General features: G+C 36.5%; 1 protein-coding gene across 1 annotated transcript in view; it reads right to left on the reverse strand.

Annotated features, from left to right (window-relative positions):
- HDX (highly divergent homeobox) overlaps positions 1-21648 on the reverse strand; it is a 169638-nt gene that overhangs the window by 41221 nt on the left and 106769 nt on the right. Inside the window, exon 5 of the mRNA XM_055081886.1 lies at positions 17067-17213. Coding sequence (XP_054937861.1) covers positions 17067-17213 — 147 coding nt within the window. The remainder of the gene's footprint in view (positions 1-17066; positions 17214-21648) is intronic.

Genomic DNA, 21648 nt, shown 5'->3' on the forward strand with positions numbered 1-21648 from the left:
TTGTTCTTTAATTCTTCTAGGTCTTTATTAAAATTTTCTTGCATCTTCTAGATCTTTGCCTCCATTCATTTTCCGAGGTCCTGGATCATCTTCACTATCGTTATTCTGAAATCATTTTCTGGATGGTTGCCTATCTCTTATTCTGAAATCTTTTTCTGGATGGTTACCTATCTCCACTTCATTTTGTTGTTTTTCTGGGGTTTTGTCTTTTTCCTTCATCTGGTACATAGCCCTCTGCCTTTTCATCTTGTCTATCTTTCAGTTAATGTGATTTTTTTCCACAGGCTGCAGGATTGCAGTTCTTCTTGCTTCTGCTATCTGCCCTCTGGTGGATGAGGCTATCTAAGAGGCTTGTGCAAGTTCCCGGATGGGAGGAACCTGCGGTGGGTAGAGCTGGCTGTTGCTCTGGTGGGCAGAGCTCAGTAAAACTTTAATCAGCTTGACTGCTGATGGGTGGGGCTGGTTTCCCTTCCTATTGGTTGTTTGGACTGAGGCAACACAACACTGGAGCCTACCCGGGCTCTTTGGTGGGGCCAATGGTGGACTCTGGGAGGGCTCCTGTCAAGGAATACTTTCTAGAACTTCTGCTGCCAGAGTCTTTGTCCTCATGGTGAGCCACAGCCACCCACCACCTCTGCAGGAGACCTTCCAACACTAGCCGGTAGGTCTGGTTCAGTCTTCCCTGGGGTCACTGCTCCTTCCCCTGAATCCCGATGCACACACTACTTCATGTGTGTCCTTCAAGAGTGGAGTCTCTGTTTCTCCCAATCCTGTCAGAGTCCTGCAATCAAATCCCACTAGACTTCAAAGTCTGATTTTCTAGGAAATCCTCCTCCTCTTGCCGGACCCCCAGGTTGGGAAGCCTGACGTTTTGCTCAGTACCTTCACTCCAGTGGGTGGACTTCTGTGGTGTAAGTGTTCTCCAGTTTGTGAGTCACCCACCCAGCAGCTATGGGATTTGAGTTTTTTGTAATTGCGCCCCCCTACCATCTCATTGTGGCTTCTCCTTTGTCTTTGGATGTGGGATATCTTTTTTGGTGTGTTCCAGTGTCTTCCTGTTGATGATTGTTCAGCAGTTAGTTGTGATTCTGGTGTTCTTGCAAGAGGGAGTGAGAGCACGTCCTTCTACTCTGCCATCTTGCTTCGAAATCTCGATAATTTGTATTTCTAGAGAGTCAGTTGTTTCTTCTCCTTTTTCATTTCTAATTCTACTGATTTGAGTCTTCTCCCTTTCTTTCTTGATGAGTCTTGCTAATGGTTTATCAATCTTGTTTATCTTCTCAAGGAACCAGCTTTTAGTTTCATTGATCTTTGCTTTCGTTTCCTTCATTTCTTTATCATTTGTTTCTGATCTGATCTTTATGATTTCTTTCCTTCTGCTAACTTTCGGATTTTTTTATTCTTTCTCTAATTGCTTTAGGTGTAAGTTTAGGTTGTTTATTTGAGATTTTTCTTGTTTCTGGAGGTAAGATGTATTGGTATGAACTTCCCTCTTAGCACTACTTTTGCTGCATCCCATAGGTTTTGGGTTGTTGTGTTTTCATTGTCATTTGTTTCTAGGGATTTTTTGATTTCCTCTTTGATATCTCCAGTGATCTCTTATTTGTTTAGTAGTGTATTGTTTAGCCTCTATGTGTTTGTATTTTTTACAGATTTTTCCCTGTAACTGATATCTAGTCTCAATGCGTTGTGGTCAGAAAACATACTTGGAACGATTTCAATTTTCTTAAATTTACCAAGGATTGATTTGTGACCCAAGATATGATCTACCTGGAGAATGTTCCATGAACACTTGAGAAGAAAGTGCAATCAGTTGTTTTTGGATGGAATGTCCTATAAATATCAATTAAGTCCATCTTTTTTAATGTATCATTTAAAGCTTGTGTTTCCTTATATATCTTCATTTTGGATGATCTGTTCATTGGTTAAAATGGGATGTTAAAGTGCCCTACTATGATTGTGTTACTGTTGATTTCCTGTTTTATGGTTGCTAGTATTTGCCTTAGGTATTGAGGTGCTCCTATGTTGGGTGCATAAATATTTACAATTATTATATCTTCTTCTTGGATTGACCCCTTCATCATTATGTAGTGTCCTTCTTTGTCTCTTGTAATAGTCTTTATTTTAAAGTCTATTTTGTCTAATATGAGAATTGTTATTCCAGCTTTCTTTTGATTTCCATTTGCATGGAATATCTTTTTCCATCCCCTCACTTTCAGTCTGTATGTGTCCCTGGGTCTGAAGTGGGTCTCTTGTAGACAGCATATATATGGGTCTTGCTTTTGTATCCATTCAGCCAGTCTATACCTTTTGGTTGGAGCATTTAATCCATTTACATTTAAGGTAGTTTGTCGATATGCATGTTCCTATGTACCATTTTCTTAATTGTTTTGGGTTGTTATTGTAGGTATTTCTCTTCTCTTGTGTTTCCTGCCTAAAGAAGTTACTTTAGCATTTGTTGTAAAGCTGGTTTGGTGCTGCTGAATTCTCTTAATTTTTGCTTTTTTGTCAAGATTTTAATTTCTTTGTTGAATCTGAATGAGATCCTTGATGAGTAGAGTAATCTTGGCTGTAGGTTTTTCCCTTTCTTCACTTTTAATCTTTGATAGTTTGATTAATATGTGTCTTGGCGTGTTTCTCCTTGGATTTATCCTGTATGGGACTGTCTTCACTTCCTGGACTTGACTGACTATTTCCTTTGCCATATTAGGGAAGTTTTCCACTATAATTTCCTCAAACATTTTCTCTGTCCCTTTATTTTTCTCTTTTTCTTCTGGGACCCCTATAATTCGAATGTTGGTGTGTTTAATGTTGCCCCAGAGGTCTCTAAGACTGTCCTCAATTCCTTTGATTCTTTCTTTCTTTTTTCTGCTCTGCAGTAGTTATTTCCACTATTTCATCTTCCAGTTCACTTATCCGTTCTTCTGCCTCATTTATTCTGCTATTGATTCCTTCTCGAGGTAGTTTGTCGATATGCATGTTCCTATGTACCATTTTCTTAATTGTTTTGGGTTGTTATTGTAGGTATTTCTCTTCTCTTGTGTTTCCTGCCTAAAGAAGTTACTTTAGCATTTGTTGTAAAGCTGGTTTGGTGCTGCTGAATTCTCTTAATTTTTGCTTTTTTGTCAAGATTTTAATTTCTTTGTTGAATCTGAATGAGATCCTTGATGAGTAGAGTAATCTTGGCTGTAGGTTTTTCCCTTTCTTCACTTTAAATATGTCCTGCCACTCCCTTGTGGCTTGCAGAGTTTCTGTTGAAAGATCAGCTGTTAACCTTATGGGGATTCCCTTGTATATCATTTGTTGTTTTTCCCTTGCTGCTTTTAATATTTTTTCTTTGTATTTAACCTTTGATAGTTTGATTAATATGTGTCTTGGCGTGTTTCTCCTTGGATTTATCCTGTATGGGACTGTCTTCACTTCCTGGACTTGACTGACTATTTCCTTTGCCATATTAGGGAAGTTTTCCACTATAATTTCCTCAAACATTTTCTCTGTCCCTTTATTTTTCTCTTTTTCTTCTGGGACCCCTATAATTCGAATGTTGGTGTGTTTAATGTTGCCCCAGAGGTCTCTAAGACTGTCCTCAATTCCTTTGATTCTTTCTTTCTTTTTTCTGCTCTGCAGTAGTTATTTCCACTATTTCATCTTCCAGTTCACTTATCCGTTCTTCTGCCTCATTTATTCTGCTATTGATTCCTTCTCGAGAATTTTTAATTCCATTTATTGTGTTCTTCATCATTGTTTGTTTGCACTTTAGTTCTTCTAGCTCCTTGTTAAACGTTTCTTGTATTTTCTCTGTTCCATTTCTAAGATTTTGTATCATCTTTACTATCATTACTCTGAATTCTATTTCAGGTAGACGGCCTATTTCCTCTTCATTTGTTTGGTCTGATGGTTTTTTACCTTGCTCCTTCTTCTGCTGTGTGTTTCTCTGTATTCTCCTTTTGCTTAACTTATTGTGTTGGGGGTCTCCTTTTTGCAGGCTGAAGCTTCATAGTTCCCATTGTTTTTGGTGTCTGCCCCCAGTGGTTGAGGTTGGTTCAGTGGTTTGTGTCGGCTTCCTGTGGAGGGGATTGATGCCTGTGTTCTTGTGGATGAGGCTGGATATTTTCTTTCTTGTGGCAGGACCGCTGTTTTGTTTTGGGGGTGTCTGTGACCTTTTTATGATTTTAGGCAGCCTCTCTGTTAATGGGTGGGGTTGTATTCCTGTTTTGCTAGTTGTTTTACATAGGGTGTCCAACATTGTACCTTGCTGGTCGTTGAGTGGAGCTGGGTCTTAGCGTTGAGATGGTGATTTCTGCGAGAGCTTTCATTGGTTCATAGTACGTGGATATGGGATGTCTCTGTTGGACCAATGTCCTGAACTTGGCTCTCCCACCTCAGTGGCACAGGCCTTACACCTGGACGGAGCACCAAGACCATGTCAGCCACATGGCTCAGAAAAAAAGGGAGAAAAAAAGAAAGGAAGAAAAAAATAAAATAAAATTAAATTAAAATGTTATTAAAATAAAAAATAATTTTTAATAATTAAAAATATTATAAGGTAATAAAAAAGGAAAAACAAAGAAAGATAGAATGAAGAGAGCAACCAATCCAAAAAACAAACAAGCAATGTAACAAACGCTAAAAACTATACTAAAAATCAAACAAACAAACACAAAAAATGGACAGACAGAACCCTAGGACAAATGGTAAAAGCAAAGCTATGCAGACAAATCACACAAAGAAGCATACACATACACCATCACAAAAAGAGAATAAGGAAAACAAAATCTATATATAAGAGAAAAAAAAATTGGAAGAGGGCAACCAAATCAATAAACAAATCTACCAATGATAATAAACTCTAAATACTAAACTAAAATTAACTTAAAATCAGAAACAAGTTAGATCCAGAAGGCCAACCCAAAATCTACAGTTTCTCCCAAAATTCACCACCTCAATTTTGGGATCATTTGTTATGTAGTCAGGTATTCCACAGATGAAGGCTACATCAAATTGATTGTGGACATTTAATCCACTGTGTCTGAGGCTGCTGGGAGAAAGTCCCCTTTCTCTTCTTTGTTTGCACAGCTCCTGAGGTTTGGCTTTGGGTTTTGCCCTGCCTCTGTGTGTAGGTCACCTGAGGGTGTCTATTCTTTGCCCAGACAGGATGGTGTTAAAGTCACAGTTGTTTAGGGGTCTCTGGCTTGCTCAGCCCGGGGGGAGGCAGGGGTACGGAATGCAGGTTGAACCTGTGGTGGCAGAGGCTGGCATGATGTTGCAAGAGCTTGAGGTGCACCGTGTGTTCTCCTGGGGAAGTTGTCCCTGGATCATGGGACCCTGGTAGTGGCGGACTGCACAGGCTCCTGGGAGGGGAGGTGTGTATAGTGACCTGTGTTCGCACACAGGCTTCTTGGTGGCTACAGCAGCAGCCTTAACATTTCATGTCCGTCTTTGGTGTCTGTGCTGATAGGCTGCTCGTACCCATCTCTGGAGCTCATTTAGGCAGTGCTCTGAATCTCCTCTCCTCGAGTACCCTGAAACAATTGTCTCTTGCCTCTTAGTCAGGTCCAGATTTTTTTCCAGATTCCCTCCCAGCTAGCTGTGGTGCACTAGCCCCCATCAGTCTGTGTTCACACAGCCAACCCCAGTCCTCTGCCTGGGATCTGACCTCCAAAGCCAGAGCCTCAGCTCCCAGGCCCCACCTGCCCTGATAGGTGAGCAGACAAGCCTCTCAGGCTGGTGAGTGCTGGTCGGCACTGATCCTCTGTGCGGGAATCTCTCTGTTTTGCCCTCTGCACCCCTGTTGCTGTACTCTCCTCCATGGCTCCAAAGCCTCCCCCCTGCCCACCGCCTGTCTCCACCACTGAAGGGGTTTCCTAGTGTATGGAAACTTTTCCTCCTTCACAGCTCCCTCTCAGATGTGCAGGTCCCATTCTATTCTTTTGCCTCTGTTTTTCCTCTTTTCTTTTGCCCTTCCTAGGTACGTGGGGAATTTCTTGCCTTTTGGGAAGTCTGAGGTCTTCTGCCAGCATTCAGTAGGTGTTATGTAGGAGTTGTTCCACATGTAGATATATTTTTGATGTATTTGTGGGAAGGAAGGTGATCTCCACGTCTTATTCCTCCACTATCTTGAAGGTCCCCCCACCTTTCTTTTTGAGTCTTGTTAATCAGTATACTTTTCCTTTTTACACTCTGACATATGCCCGTCAAGCGTGTATAACTGTTGCCCTCAGAGAAGCTCATGTAGAAAAATATGTACAGGGTGATACATTAAGTAAGAGAGAAACATGCTGCACCTTAGGAACTGATCAATTCCAATTTCGGTACTTGCCAGAGGCTTTAGCTTTAACAAGATTCTGTATTTTTAAGAAATATGCAAAGTAATTCTTATGGCAAGGCATAGACTGGTGAAATGGAAATGAAAATAATGGTAGACTGGTTATAAAGAGATCTGGCCTCTAATCACTGACCAGCTGTGTGACCTTCGGTGAGCCATACTCCCATCTATCTACACTTTCCTTATATAAAATAAGAGTATGTTATTCAATATCAAGATGCCCACCAGCTTTAAGTCAATCTCCATGTTATATAATAGAGAGTTTACAATTTGTTTTCCATACACATTGGTGGTGGAGGGTTATATTTAATGCAAAAACAAGCTAAAAACAGTATAAGTGCAAAGCATTCTTCTATTTAAAGTCATTTCAAATTTAGCCATGATCCTTGGAAAATAAACGTAATCTAAACTGTAAAAACATACATCTGTTTTCCATGAAATTTACTTGTCTTTCAAAATGTATTTTAAACATTCAAACATGTGTTGTTTATATAAATATTTGACCATACAAGAGTTTGTTTTTACATATGTCCACTACAATGAAAACACAGATGGAAAGGGCAGGAATTAAACTGAATTGCAGAGAGATAGGGGAGGGAACAAACTTTTACGGGTGACTTATGGTGCTTTACACTTATTATCCACATACATTATCTCAAAACAACCCTCTGTTGTATTATGTCCATTTACTGTTAACTGAAGCACAGAGACTTTAAAAAATTTGACCATGCTAAATTGCAAATTCTGAGGGAGAGCTGCATTTTTCTCATGGCATCTTGAAGAGTTCTGGCACATAATAGGTGTTTGGTTTACCTTTCATGAATGAATAAGTCACTAAATAATAGGCACAAAACTGGGAAAACATTCCACATTAAAGAAATGTATGTACATAATATTCAATGAAATTAAAGGGAAATATACCAAATTTGCTTCCTAGAATTTTTTAGAAGTATAAGATATAACAAGGAAACATGAATCTAAAATTTCCACATTATTCCACAAGTAGTGGCTAACTAGACATCTTGAGGCAAAGTTCATTTTGATGATCAATAACTAGAAGGTCTATTAGACTTTAAAACATCTACATAGTTTCTACCACAATCTTAGGAATATATTTATGTGGCAAACATATTATTATTTGCAGTTTATCTAATATTACAAAAGAGGTCCTATTACAACACATAACCTTTTCAAAGTTTCTTTCTGCTGTGGGCATGCTGCATTTTGGAAAACCACTCAAAATAAAAAGATAGTAAGCAGTTCACTATTCTTTCCTCTAGTAGAAGTTTTAACAAGCCATAAGCAAGAAGAAAATGGTAATATTTCTTTCTTTTTCTGTATATTAGTATTTTCTATGGGGATAAAGATTTCTGCACAGTATCCATGGCTTTGACCATTTTTCACCTCAGTTATGCTTAAAACTCCTTTATATCAAATAGAATCCTAGTGAGGAACCCTGTGGTTATCTTATCTTTCATTTTGGAAGAGTATGTTTTTAGTAATACTCTGTCTCTGTGTCCTCTCTCCTGCAATATGGGGTCTCAAGGAACACTTACAGCAGTCTGTGGAGCCTGAAAGCTGCTGTCATAGCACATGGAGTTTATTAGTATCAGTGGCAGATTGAATAAGAGCAAAAATGAAAAATACTCAGTAAAAAAGTTGGAAGATAAATTTGAGGATATCTTACTGAAAGTATAGCAAAAGAACAAACAGATTGAATATGGAAATCTCAGGGTAACAGTTGTGCTCCAGGTGCAGAGTAACCAATTCAGGTTGGAGCAGATCAGAAGTTCCAGGAAAATTTCTTTAAGATGATAAAATTGCTGCACTACCAAATGTGTATGAATGTATTGAAAGGAGGTATGTACAACTGGGGAAGGTTTTGAGGATAAATTAGTAGAAGTACCTAGAAAATTAAGCAAGCAAACATACAAAAACCAAAACCTGTGTAAATAAAGAACTCCAAGGAAACAATATAATAGTATGCAGAAAAGGACAAAAAATAATATTATACCACACAAGTCAAATGTGTAAAGCATTTACATAGTCATAATAATGTTAACACCGAATATCAAACTAACCAAAATTATGGAATAATTATATTGTGAGGATAAGAGGAGAAGAAGTACGCATGCAAGTAAAAGGATCAATAAAGAGATTTTTTGTTGTTGTTGTTGTTGTACGCTGGCCTCTCACTGTTGTGGCCTCTCCTGCTGCGGAGCACAGACTCCGGACCCGCAGGCTCAGCGGCCATGGCTCACGGGCCCAGCCGCTCCGCGGCATGTGGGATTTTCCCGGACTGGGGCACGAACACATATCCTGCATCGGCAGGCGGACTCTCAACCACTGTGCCACCAGGTAAGCCCAAGAGATCTTGAAAGAGTTAGAAAAAATGCCTTGCATTTCATAGTCAAAAATCAATCAACAATGCCTAACACTGAAAAATCAAGAAGTAGTTATATAAACAGATAGATGAGACAGCTAGGTGTTCCCCAATATCTTTCTCCCTCTTCCAATAATAACTGAAAGTTTAGCTGGGCACATGACTCCCTACAATATAACTACATTTGCATCTTCTCTTGTAGTTAGGTATGACCATGTGACTAATCTTTAGCCAGTGGGATTTAAGTGAATGTGTCTTGTGGCAGTTTCTGGGAATCCCTTTTAAAAGATAGCTAGTACACACTTTTTGTCCCTTCTTTCTCCCCATCTCTGTCATGCTGCCTGGACTGTAAATGCCATAATTTTGGACCTTGAGGACCAGGGCTACATCATAGGGATGGCAGAAAGGAAGATGGAAGGCATTAGAGTCTGTTGAGGACTTCACAAGGCAGAATGGCCATGCCAGCTCTGGAATTGTACATGGAATTGAAATATCTTGTTTAAGCCACTGTTATTTTGAGTCTTTTTGTTATTCACAGCAAAACCTAATTCTAATTAATATACCACATTTTTCAGATGGTGGTAAGTACCAAAGGAATCATCTAAAAGAGTAGAAAGTAGTTGAATATGGCTATCGGGAAATGGTAGGAGGAGAGGAGTAAAGAATGTTGGTTTTGTAGCAAGTTCTAAAGAACTTAACCCCTTAAGCTATATGCATGTATAACTGATATAAAGAAACATTAAAAACAACCATGACAACAAAAACACATGCTCTGTATTTCCCTAATTGTGGTTTTTGCTTAGGCTCCTCATACCATGATGCCACTCCAATTCCTCTTCAGTCATTTATATTCTTTTGTCACCCTTTTTGCTAGACTTTAAGCTCCTTAGAAATAGGACAAGTGTCGAATGCATTTCTAGTTCCCTGTTCGTGTATATAACACATAGCATGCTCAGTAAATACAGGATTTTATTTGATTTCTCATCTGAATCCTAAAAAAATAAAAAGCACAGCTCTGGACAGGGCAGTATTTATTTTGAGAATACTATTTATTTTGAGAAATGTGCTCTATGATTTCTCCCTATATTTCTCCCTCTTTCTTCATGTATGTATGAGAAAATACTTTATTTCTTCCTCTGGACAAGTTCTGCGTTTTGTCTTTTTTCTTTAATAGTACTTCATTCTTGATTTTCTGTAATGATCCTCCAGTGTGAGCTGAATCCTACTTATACTTGCTCACAAGAGCCAATTGTTAGCATCTCTTTTGAACTCTGCATTGAATGAGCCATGGAATCAGCCATGGCAGGAATCTTTATATCATAGAAATCAACAAATGTTATAAATCAGGGCTTTTTTTTTCTTTAAAAAGCTGATTGTTAAATACCAGCACATTTATGCCACTATCTAAATCTTATACAAGTATCTTTTAAATGGAATGTAAACTACAGTTCCCACGACTGATCAATATAATTTTTCAATCTATCATTCATTATATAATGTGTGAGATGTACAGTACTCTTCCATTATCTGAGTGAATGCCTGAAACCAGGGATAGTATCAAACGCTATATATACTATGTTTTTTTTCTATACACACACTTACAATAAAGTTTAATTTATAAACTAGGCACAGTAAGAGAATATTCGAGTTGCTAGCATCACTACTCTTGAGATATGGGGCAATTATTAAGTAAAATAAGGGTTACTTGAACACAAGCACTGAGATACCATGACAGTCAATCTGATAACTTAGATGGTTACTAAGTGACTAATGGGTGGGTAGCATATACAGCATGAATACGCTGGAGAAAGGGATGATTCACATCCTAGGATGGAGCAGGAGGATAAAAGATCTATCATGCTACTCCAAACAGAGCACAAATGAAAACTTATGAGTTGTTTGTTTCTGGAATTTTCCATTTAGTATTTTCAGACTGCAGTTGAGCACAGGTAACTGAAATTGCAGAAAACAAAACCACAGATAAGGGGGGAGTACTGTATTTCAGATCACCTCATGCAATTTTATGAGACTGATGTGCTGCCAGCTGCGCTAAGAGGGCAGATATCTCATGCAATTTTAAAAACAGTGTTATCGAGATATATTTAACATGCCATACAACTCACTCATTTAATGTGTACAGTGAAAAGATTTTTAACATATTCACAGAGTTGTGCAACAATTACCACTAGCTAATTCCAGAACATTTTCATCATGCCAAAAACAAACCCTATACCCATTAGCAGTCACTCCCCATTCCTCCTTCCCCCCAGCCCCTGGCAACCACTAATCTACCCTCTGTCTCTATAGATGTGCCTATTCTGGACATTTCATATAAATGGAACTATAAAATATGCATTCTTTTGTGACTGGCTTCTGTCACTCGGCATAATGTTTTTAAGATTCATCTATTTTGTAGCATGTTTCAGTATTGCATTCCTTTATATGGCTCTATAATATTCCACTATATGCATATATCACATTTTGTCTATTCATTCACTTGATGAACATTTTTTCCCACATTTTTGTTATTATGAATAATGCTGTTATGAACATCCATGTATAAGTTTTCTTTAAACAACAAATATTTGTCTAGATCAAGGCACCAGTAGACCTGGTGTCTGGTGAGAGTCTACTTCCTGGCTTGTAGACAGCCAACTTCTCCGTGTGTCCTCACAGGGCCAAGAGAGAGAAAGAGAGATGTGGCTCTTTTCATTATGGCATTAATCCCATCTTGAGGTCCTCAGTCTCAGGAGCTAATTTAACCTAATTACCTTACAAAGGCCCCACCTCCAAATATCATCATATTGTGGATTAGGGTTTCAACATCTGAATTTGGAAATGACACAAACAATAAGTCCACAGTAGTAATATTTACCGAATATTCACTAATTAAAGACAAAACTGGCAATGTGATTTCTACTTTTTTCACTGAGATCACACTGCATAAGATCAAGTTAAATTTGAAGGTTCAATGAAAGGAAGAGCTTATTTGTGAACTACCCAAACAAGTGTGATAATTTTTGCTAAGATTAAAACTTTTCATATCAATAAAAATGATTATTTTATACACTTTTCTAACATGAATCAATGTGCAGATTGTAGCAGTAATCACCAGTTCTATATACAAGGATTTCAAAAATTATAAGAAAAATTTGAAGGATACTTTGTTGATATTCATAAGCTTAGAGTTTCCTTTCAATTTATAGTATGCCTTTTTGATTTTCATGTTAATGATGGTAAGTTGACACAAGAATTGGCAGTTTTATCTAATTTGAATAGATATAATTTTGAAATTGATAAACTTTTGCTTCAAAGTCAAATCAAATTTTCTTTAAAAAGATGAATTGATGTTCACACTCAAGAGAGATTTACCTCATTCTGTATAAGGTAGCATCACGAGATGCATCCAATTTGCTCTCCATAAAAACTCATCAAGGTTACATTATCGGTACTTGAACTCTGCAGCTACCTCCAGCAAGGGTGGCAAGGGTGTCTTATTGTGTGTGTTGCTTATAATCAGAAAGAATAACATCATCAAGTTCAAAACTTTTATTCCTGGAGGCCATTAAAGTTCATCTTTTTGTTTTCATGAGGCATCACCCTCAAGTGTGTTCTGGGGAGCACTGATTCCTGGGGGTACAAATAGGTGTTAACAGGAAAAAGCAGAATTGTTTTGGGAACAAATAGACTGGAGAAACACTTGGTTATGGAAAGTTAATAAATTTCATTACAGCAGAACTTCACAGAGCCTTGGAGTATGTTGATACTTATACTAATCTCCTGGGGGCATGGGAAATGTATAGTATTAAGTGTAGTATTAAGTGTTTTCCTAAGTAATTTGGACCTGGCTCCCTGAAGGGACCAGTGATCCTTAGAACATATTCACTTCTCATTTCTTTCACCCCAGTGAAGCAGGTAATTTGTTCTCTCTCTCTCTTTCTCTCTCTCTCTCTCTCTCTTTTTAAAAGCTGTGAACACTGAATTTTAGAGAGTGACACTGAAAGTTTTCCCATTAGTTACTGGTTGAGCTGTGAATGCTGTCACCATAATATTAAAGCGTTAATTGAAATTCCACCTTGTATTATATATAGAATTAACAATTTCTGACCATTATGAATAATGTCTCTTAACATAGATGAATATTTTTATTGTTTCTTTGGTCCCTAGTTTACGTTTGTAGTACCATAGAACCACTTGAAGTAATATGATATAGAAACTTTTTGCCAATTCTCAAAACAAGTTAATGTTAATTATGTAACATGTAGTAGAGAGGCCATTAGTGGAGAATGCCAAAACCTCCAAACAAAGCAAATATACTGTCTTTTAAAAATTATATGACAGAAGAATATCTCTCATTATTACATGCTGACCAAGTTTTGTAGTGTAAGTTCCCCATTGTTAGAAGCCCTTGTAATAATCTTTCATTAAAACTAAAGATAATGTTAATTTTACAGGACACACTTCTTTTTTTAAAAATTGAAGTATAGTTGATTTACAATGTGTTAATTTCTGCTGTATAGCAAAGTGATTCAGTGTTTTATATATATATATATATATATATATATATATGCACATTCTTTTATATATTCTTTTCCACTATGGTTTATCACAGGATATTGAATACAGTTCCCTGTGCAATACAATAAGGCCTTGTTGTTTATCTCTTCTGTATATAATAGTTTGCATCCGCTAACCCCAAACTCGCACTCCATCCCTCCCCCATCCCCCACCCTTGACAACCACAGGTCTGCTCTGTATGTCTGTGAGTCTGTTTCTGTTTTGTAGGTAGGTTCATTTGGTGAGGACACACTTCTTAAATAACAAAACCAAGGACCTTGTGTCTCTCTTTGGAAACGAAGGGTAATGTTCTACTTTGTCAATCTTGATCAATAAAACATTATTATAGAAACACAGAGAGTTCTAGCTAGATCCTTCTAAAGGAGTCTGGTGATTTCCCAGGGACTTTTGAATGGTCATTTTTAGAAGATCACGAAGTTTGATTCAACAATACCCCAGTGCTGGTGCATTGATATTGCTGACTAATTATTGGGGGATCTAGTTATCCTTTCTTTTCTTGATAGACATTATACCAGTTAGTGATTTTCTTTTGGAATTCACAAAGCTCAAGTGGTAATGTAAGGTCCAGAACTGACCTGCTTATAACTTCAGTGAATGATTTACCGTCCATGTGTCTTATTTTCAGTAATCAGGCAACATCAGATACCATTATGTACTAAAACTTGTATAAAAATATTGTTGGATAGAAAGAAAGTACCATTTCATGGTTGTTTTCCTCTTGTATGATTTATCTCTTCAAGTAGAGCAAGAACTAAGATTTACATTTTCATTCTAGCCCTATGGTGACTAGAATAGTAAATGATATCCTATATATTTGATTAATACTTGATATATCAGTTAGTTTTAATTATTTATTAGCAACATTTGTATCTGAAAGGTGTGACCTTGTTCTTCTATACCTCATAGGACTATTTCAAAGAAAAAATAAAATATCGCAAATGTGAAGACACTTAAAGCAATGACCCCTTAACTGATGTCCTTGTGTAATGTCAGTCTTTTGAAAAAAGTGTTCTGTAGTCATATATGTTGAAATGATGATGCATAATTCTACACCTCTCTCTTCAAGCACATTTTGAAAGCTCTGAATGAACTGTATTATCTGCAATAAAGAAACAAGCTGCTCTGTCTGAATAACAAAAAAAATTATGAATTGATGTTATCAATGTAGATGTAAACACTAAAGGAAATACCCTTTTTTTTAACTTGATGCAATTATTAGAAACATTTTAAGTATGTTTGCAACAATTTAGTTATGTGACTCTACAGTCAGGAAGTAGCCTTGGGGGGATTGGTTCCAAGACCCATAGGGGATACCAAAATCCACAGATACTCAAGTCCCATAGTTGGCCCTCCATACGAGAGATTAGAGTATAAGTTTTTGAGTGGCCATACTTTTCATTTCTTTTGTGTGTATACCTAAGAATGGAATTGCTGTCATATGATAACTCTATGTTAAACATTTTGAGGACTATTTTCCAAAGTGGTTAAAACATTTTATATTTTCACCAGAAGTGTATAATGGTTCCAATTGCTCCACATCCTGGCCAACACTTATTACCTGTCTTTCTTATTATAGCCATCATAGTGGGTGTTAAGAGGTATCTCATTTTTGTTTTGATTTCCATAATGACAAATGATGTTGAACATATTTTAGTGTATTTATTGGCCAATTGTACATCTTCTTTGGAAAAATGACTATTCTAATCTATTGCCCATTTTTAAATTGCATTATTTCCCCTTTTTATTATTGATATGTAAGAGTTATTTACAGATTCTGGGTAAGATCCTTATCAGATATATGATTTGAACATATTTCCTCCAATTCTGTGGGTTATCTTTTTCACTTTATTGATGGCATTGTTTAAAGCATCTCATACAATTTTTTAAATTAATTTTTATTGGAGTATAGTTGATTTATAATGTTGTGTTAGTTTCAGGTATGCAAAAAAGTGAATTAGTTATACATATATCCATTCTTTTTCAGATTCTTTTCCCATAGAGGTTATTACAGAATATCGAGTAAAGTTCCCTGTGTTACAGAGTAAGTCCTTTTTAGTTATCAATTTTATATATAGTAGTGTGTATATGTTAATCCCAATCTCCTAATTTATCACTTCCTGCCACATTTTCCCTTTGGTAACCATAAGTTTGATTTCAAGATCTGTGAGTCTTTCTCTTTTGTATATAAGTCCATTTGTATCATTTTTAAAATTAGATTCCACATATAAATGATATCATATGCTATTTGTCTTTCTCTGTCTGACTTACTTCACTTAGTGTGATAATCTCTAGGTCCATTCATGTTGCTGCAAATGGCATTATTTCATTCTCTTTTTATGGCTGAGTAATATTCCATTGTATATATGTACCACATCTTCTTTATCCATTCTTCTGTTGATGGACATTTAGGTTGCTTCCATGCCTTGGCTACTGTAAATAGTGCTGCAGTGAACATTGGGGTGTATGTATCTTTTTGAATTTTGGTTTTCTCTGGATATATGCCCAGGAGTGCTGGATCATATGGTAGCTCTATATTTAGTTTTGTTTTTTTTTTTGCGGTACGCGGGCCTCCCACTGTTGTGGCCTCTCCCGTTTCAGAGCACAGGCTCCGGACACGCAGGCTCAGTGGCCATGACTCACGGGCCTAGCTGCTCCATGTCATGTGGGATCTTCTCGGACTGGGGCACGAACCCGTATCCCCTGCATCGGCAGGCAGACTCTCAACCACTGCGCCACCAGGGAAGCCCTATATTTAGTTTTTAAAAAACTTCCATACTGTTCTCCATAATGGTTGTACCAATTTACATTCTCACTAACAGTGTAGGAGGGTTCCCTTTTCTCTACACTCTCTCTCCAGTATTTACTGTTTGTAGATTTTTTGATGATGGCCATTCTGACCAGTGTGAGGCATTTTTCAGAGAACTAGAGCAAAAAAATTTAGAATTTGTATAGAAACACAGAAGACCCCAAATAGCCAAAGTGATCTTGAGAAACAAGAATGGAGCTGAAGGAATCAGGCTGACTTCAGACTATACTACAAAGCTACAGTAATCAAAAGAGTAATCAAAACAGTACGGTACTGACACAAAAACAGATACATAAATCAATGGAACAGGACAGAAAGTCCAGAGATAAATCCATTCACCTATGGTCAACTAATCTATGACTAAGGAGGCAAGAATATACAATGGAGAAAAGACAATCTCTTCAATAAGTAGTGCTGGAAAACTGGACAGCTACATGTAAAAGAATGAAAATAAAACACTCCCTAACACCATATAAAAATAAACTCAAAATGGGTTAAAGACCTAAACGTGAGGCCAGGCACTATAAAACTCGTAGAGGAAAGCACAGGCAGAACACTCTATGACATAAATCACAGCAAGATCCTTTTTGACCCACCTCCTAGAGAAATGGAAATAAAAACAAAAATAAACAAATGAGACCTAATGAAACTTAAAAACTTTTGTACAGCAAAGGAAACCATAAACAAGATAGAATGGGAGAAAATATTTGCAAATGAAGTGACTGACAAGGGATTAATCTCCAAAATATACGAACAGCTCATGCAGCTCAATATGAAAAAAAAACCAAGCCAACTAAAAAATGGGCAGAATCTCTAAATAGACATTTCTCCAAAGAAGACATACAGATGGCCAAAAAGCACATTAAAAGATGCTCAACATCACTAATTAGAGACACTCAAACCATAAAACTTTTTAAGGCTTTCATTTATGACACTCATCAACCATAACATGAAAATTATTGAAAATGCCTTACCCGAACTATTTCACAGTCAACATTCAATTCAGTTGCAACTGCTTCAATCTTCTCTCTACAAACAGAGCCAAGGCTGGTCATGCCATTGTCCCAGTACTTCTTAAGGGTGGCTAAGTCTTGGTCACTGAACTGAGTGCGATCTTGTAGCTGTAAAAAACATTTTTAAAAATTAGAATACTCAAAGGAAGAATATTAAATCATCAGAGTGATATGTGCTAGGTTACTTTCAACACATAAATTAATTTCACAATTCTTACTGTGTGTTCCCCCTTCCTGAAATGGGCATTATCATGGTATTTATTACTATGACATGAAAGTGTGCTAGAATAAAATGAGTAAAAAAATTTACTTGATAACAATTAAGCAATGTTGACTTAAAATGGTTGTAGTCACACAAATAATACATATTAATTGTAGAAAATACAGATATATTTAAAAAGAAGAGAATTTAAATCACTAACAATCCTGGAAATTACACTTGTTAATTCTAATATATGTTCTTTCAAACTTTTTTCTATAATACATATATTCACATTCACGCTACATATATTTTAAAAATACCAGAGTCAGGATCATGTCACAGTGTTGTCTTTTGATAAATTAACCTAGATTTACCATAGATAGGCTCCTACTAATGTTATAATTAATTATAAGACTAAATAAGAGAAATGTAATAAGATATGTAATAAGATAATGTTGTTTTAAAAGAACAATCATATTTATGGCTTCAGAAAGTTTCAGAAAAAACCCATCCTTTTTATTCTTAGGGTTTTTTTAAAACAATAAACTATGAACTTTATATATTGTTTGAATTCAACGAATCCTGGAGGCATCCCTAGGAAATAAATTAGAAGCATGATAGAATAATGACCTCTATTTGTGAATAAGGAGTCATGAAAAGAAAGGTCAAAGGACTTATTCAACAGGGCGCAGAGAGACCATAGCAGAGCTAGAAGTAGAAATATATCTGATTATTTTCTAGTAGCTTTATCCCTATGGTGTCTCCAATTATCTCAAGGGGTGGTAAAAAATATGAATATTAACTTTAATTAAAAATATAGGGACTTCCCTGCTGGTGCAGTGGTTAAGAATCTGCCTGCCAATTCAGGGGACATGGGTTCGAGCCCTGGTCCGGGAGGATCTCACATGCTGTGGAGCAACTAATCTGCAAGCCACAATTACTGAGCCCATGTGCCACACTACTGTAGCCCCCGTGCCTAGAGCCTGTGCTCCGCAACAAAGAGAAGCCACCGTAATAATAAGCCCGCACACCTCAACCACAACAAAGAGTAGCCCCCGCTCGCCACAACTAGAGAAAGCCCGTGCACAGCAACGAAGACCCAATGCAATCAAAAAATAAATAAATTTATATATATATATATATATATGCTGTTGAGGGGATATGGGGATATATGTATACATATAGCTGATTCACTGTTGTACAGCAGAAACTAACACACCATTGGAAAGCAATTATACTGCAGTAAAGATGTTAAAAAATAAAAAGGAAAACAAAAGAAAAATGCTGACACGTGGAAGAAGTTCTGCAAGAATGTATAATAACGAAGTATATATAGGGTAAACAGAAGATTTTCACTTTCTAAGTTCAATATTGTTTAAAAAATTTAATAGGAACCTTTATGACCAAAATTTTAAATAAAAATAAAATTTGAAAACTAAGTATCTATATCTATATCTATCTATCTATCTACTGCAAAACCCTGTATGTGTATGTATGTGTTTGTGATGAAACAATGTGGTGAGAGCGAGAATGAGAGAGAGAGAAAGCCTGTGAGACTGAATGAATTGAGGACAAAAGTGGCAAATCATGATGGCATGAGATGTGATGTTCTGTTGCTGCCTTCTACCTAAGAATAAATGATCTGGTCCCACAGAGATGTTAGACTTCAAAGCCTTCCTAGACATAAACTGCTTTCAATGTTTCCTTCCTAACTGAAATTTAAAATGGAACCCTCTCCTAAATTAGATACAGGTAACAACAGAAAATAATGTACACAACACATAAACCATGACTTAAATAAGAGTTATCATAACTAAAATAGATACAATACTAAACAAGAGGTACAAATTTGTTTTAAAGCTACAATCTTTTGAAAAGAAATTTTAGCTATCAGGAGGAAAAACAATATATGAATTCTCAGTTTACCACCACGAAAGTGAAGTTAGATTGTACAATTAGCATGTGTCTTTTCATAAGACATATAGTACAGTTTTTCTTTGAGTGTGTGTCAATCAATTTCCTTACCACCTAGATCTGTTCTCCTCCCAGTTAAAAAAAATAAAAAACCTGATAAGTAACATTTATTACAAGTACTGGTACTAAATTACATGTTTCCAATAAAAGATCAAAGCATGCCATCCAAGTTTTTTTTTAATCAGGTGAAATAACCCTCAAGTTATAATATTTATAACATAAAAATCTCATTACATGTCCCTCCTATATTGATTGTACAATAGTTGTGGAGCTAAAATTCTCAAAGCAAAACTAAGAGCAAAATAAATGGTAGTAAGTTTCTAGGTAGATTCAAATAATTAACAGGCAGCATAAATATTCCCATATTTTTCCATTGAACCAAATTCTCCACGATAAGCTAGCCTACATTATTGTCAAACTGGAAGGAATAATGAACAGAACACTGAACACACTGAGCCAATTAATTTGTAATTCATTTAGAGAACATCCAAAGCTGATTCATCCCTTAAATTGAACTAAATAAAAGCTGATTTGATTTGTTAGAAATGTTCTGCATTAGCAATGCTGAAGGCAACTTATTATGACAACGCCTGATAAGTAGAAGCTTATGGGGGAAAGGGCAGTTATTTTTAAAGCTCCTAAGAGCATATTTTAACTAAGAAAATAAATAAGGTAATAAAAATCAACTAACATTAAAACTGAATACTCATTTAATGAAGAAAAAAAAATGTGGACACTTAAAGGAGAAGGTGAATTCTTCCCGGAGGAGCCTGAAGTTGAAATCAGTTTTGTCTCTCTATTGAAATCTAAAGCCACTTTCACTTTACAAGACATCCCTCAGCCTTAACTGCTGACTTAAGTGAGGGAGACATATTAGTCAATTATCTTGCTGATTTTGTGAAGAGTAACATTCCAGTAACCCTGGAAATCTAGGTGAAAGCTGAGGTTTGGCCCATGTGAGAAGACAATTGCTTTGATTTCACCTGGATTATATTGTAACACAATAGAAAAAAACCTTCTGGCCTCTTCACCAGCCTCAAGGACACTTCTAGGAATTTAGTTCTTTTATTTTTCTCTTAAAAATAAAACTAAGTGACAAAACTCTGATATTGGGGAGTAGAGTTTCCTGTTTTAAGTATGTATCTTAGTTAAATGTGGAACTGAATTATATATTTGTACTTAGAAGTAACCTTTTTGAAGTGACAACTATTAAAAAATTTCTAGCTCAATTAGCACTTCCTTCACCTTACTCCCTCAGTTTTCCATATGCTGTGCACTACTCTGCCTTATCCCAATCATCAGTCCAGATATTAACCCATGCTGAGATTTCAAACTTGTTTTGTGAAAGCTTGTTCATTTTTCCACTAGACAATGGGCTGCTTAATAGCAGGTATCATGCCTTTTTACTTTTATTTTCATTGTAAAAATAAAAGTAATTACGCACTTGATTAAAAAAAAAAGTCAAACAATTAGAAAGGTATAAAATGAGCTACAGTTTCTCTCCTTCCTTAGTTACAAACTCCCAATCCTGACACCAAAGGCAACCACTCTCAATAGTTTCCTGGGTAACTTTCCAGGGTAAAAATGCATATACACTCAGAAAAAAAATTGATGATACTATAACTTAATTTTTTTCACTTCGTATATCTTGAAGATCTTTCTATATCATCACATACAGATATACTTCAGTCTTTTTAACTGCTACATTGTGCTCCATCATATGGACACTATACAATTTACTTATGTAATTGTTATCTAATATTTTCTAATTATATTATCTAATTTAGTTATCTAATGGTGAACATTTAGGTGGTTTTCAGTTATTGTTATTAAAATAAATGCTGAAATGGACATTCTGGTACCTATATCTTGCTTTATATTTGCAATTATATATGATGGGAAATTCCAAGCCATATATTTGTATCACCTCCACTTCTTCCAGTTGACAAGGAAGGGATTCCTGCTTAGAGTTATGGGGATTGATAAACAACTCATTCCCATCACTAGAGAGATGAAATCAACAGTAGTGTATTAGTCACATATACTCACAACCTATAAGAGGAGAATACTGTATGCCATGCAGGGCCATAGGGTAATTCTACTTGGAAACAGAATGAACAAGCAGAGGCTGTGATGTAACCCCTAGGCATGGTGAAATCTCTGTTTCCCACTGGAGAATGTGATTGACTTGTTTGAATCATTATGTGGGCTAGCAGGGAACTGAAGCTTGCTATTCAGGGATAAGCAGCCACTGTGCCTGGTCCCCATGCTAAGGGGAGTTGTTTGGATATGGTACTTTATCTTCAGGAACACGATGGTAAGGGGAACTTGTGATTGGGCCATCATTCAAGACCCTCTCGGCTTTCC

This window comes from Physeter macrocephalus, chromosome 21 (genome assembly GCF_002837175.3).
Source record: "Physeter macrocephalus isolate SW-GA chromosome 21, ASM283717v5, whole genome shotgun sequence".
NCBI classification, from domain to species: domain Eukaryota; kingdom Metazoa; phylum Chordata; class Mammalia; order Artiodactyla; family Physeteridae; genus Physeter; species Physeter macrocephalus.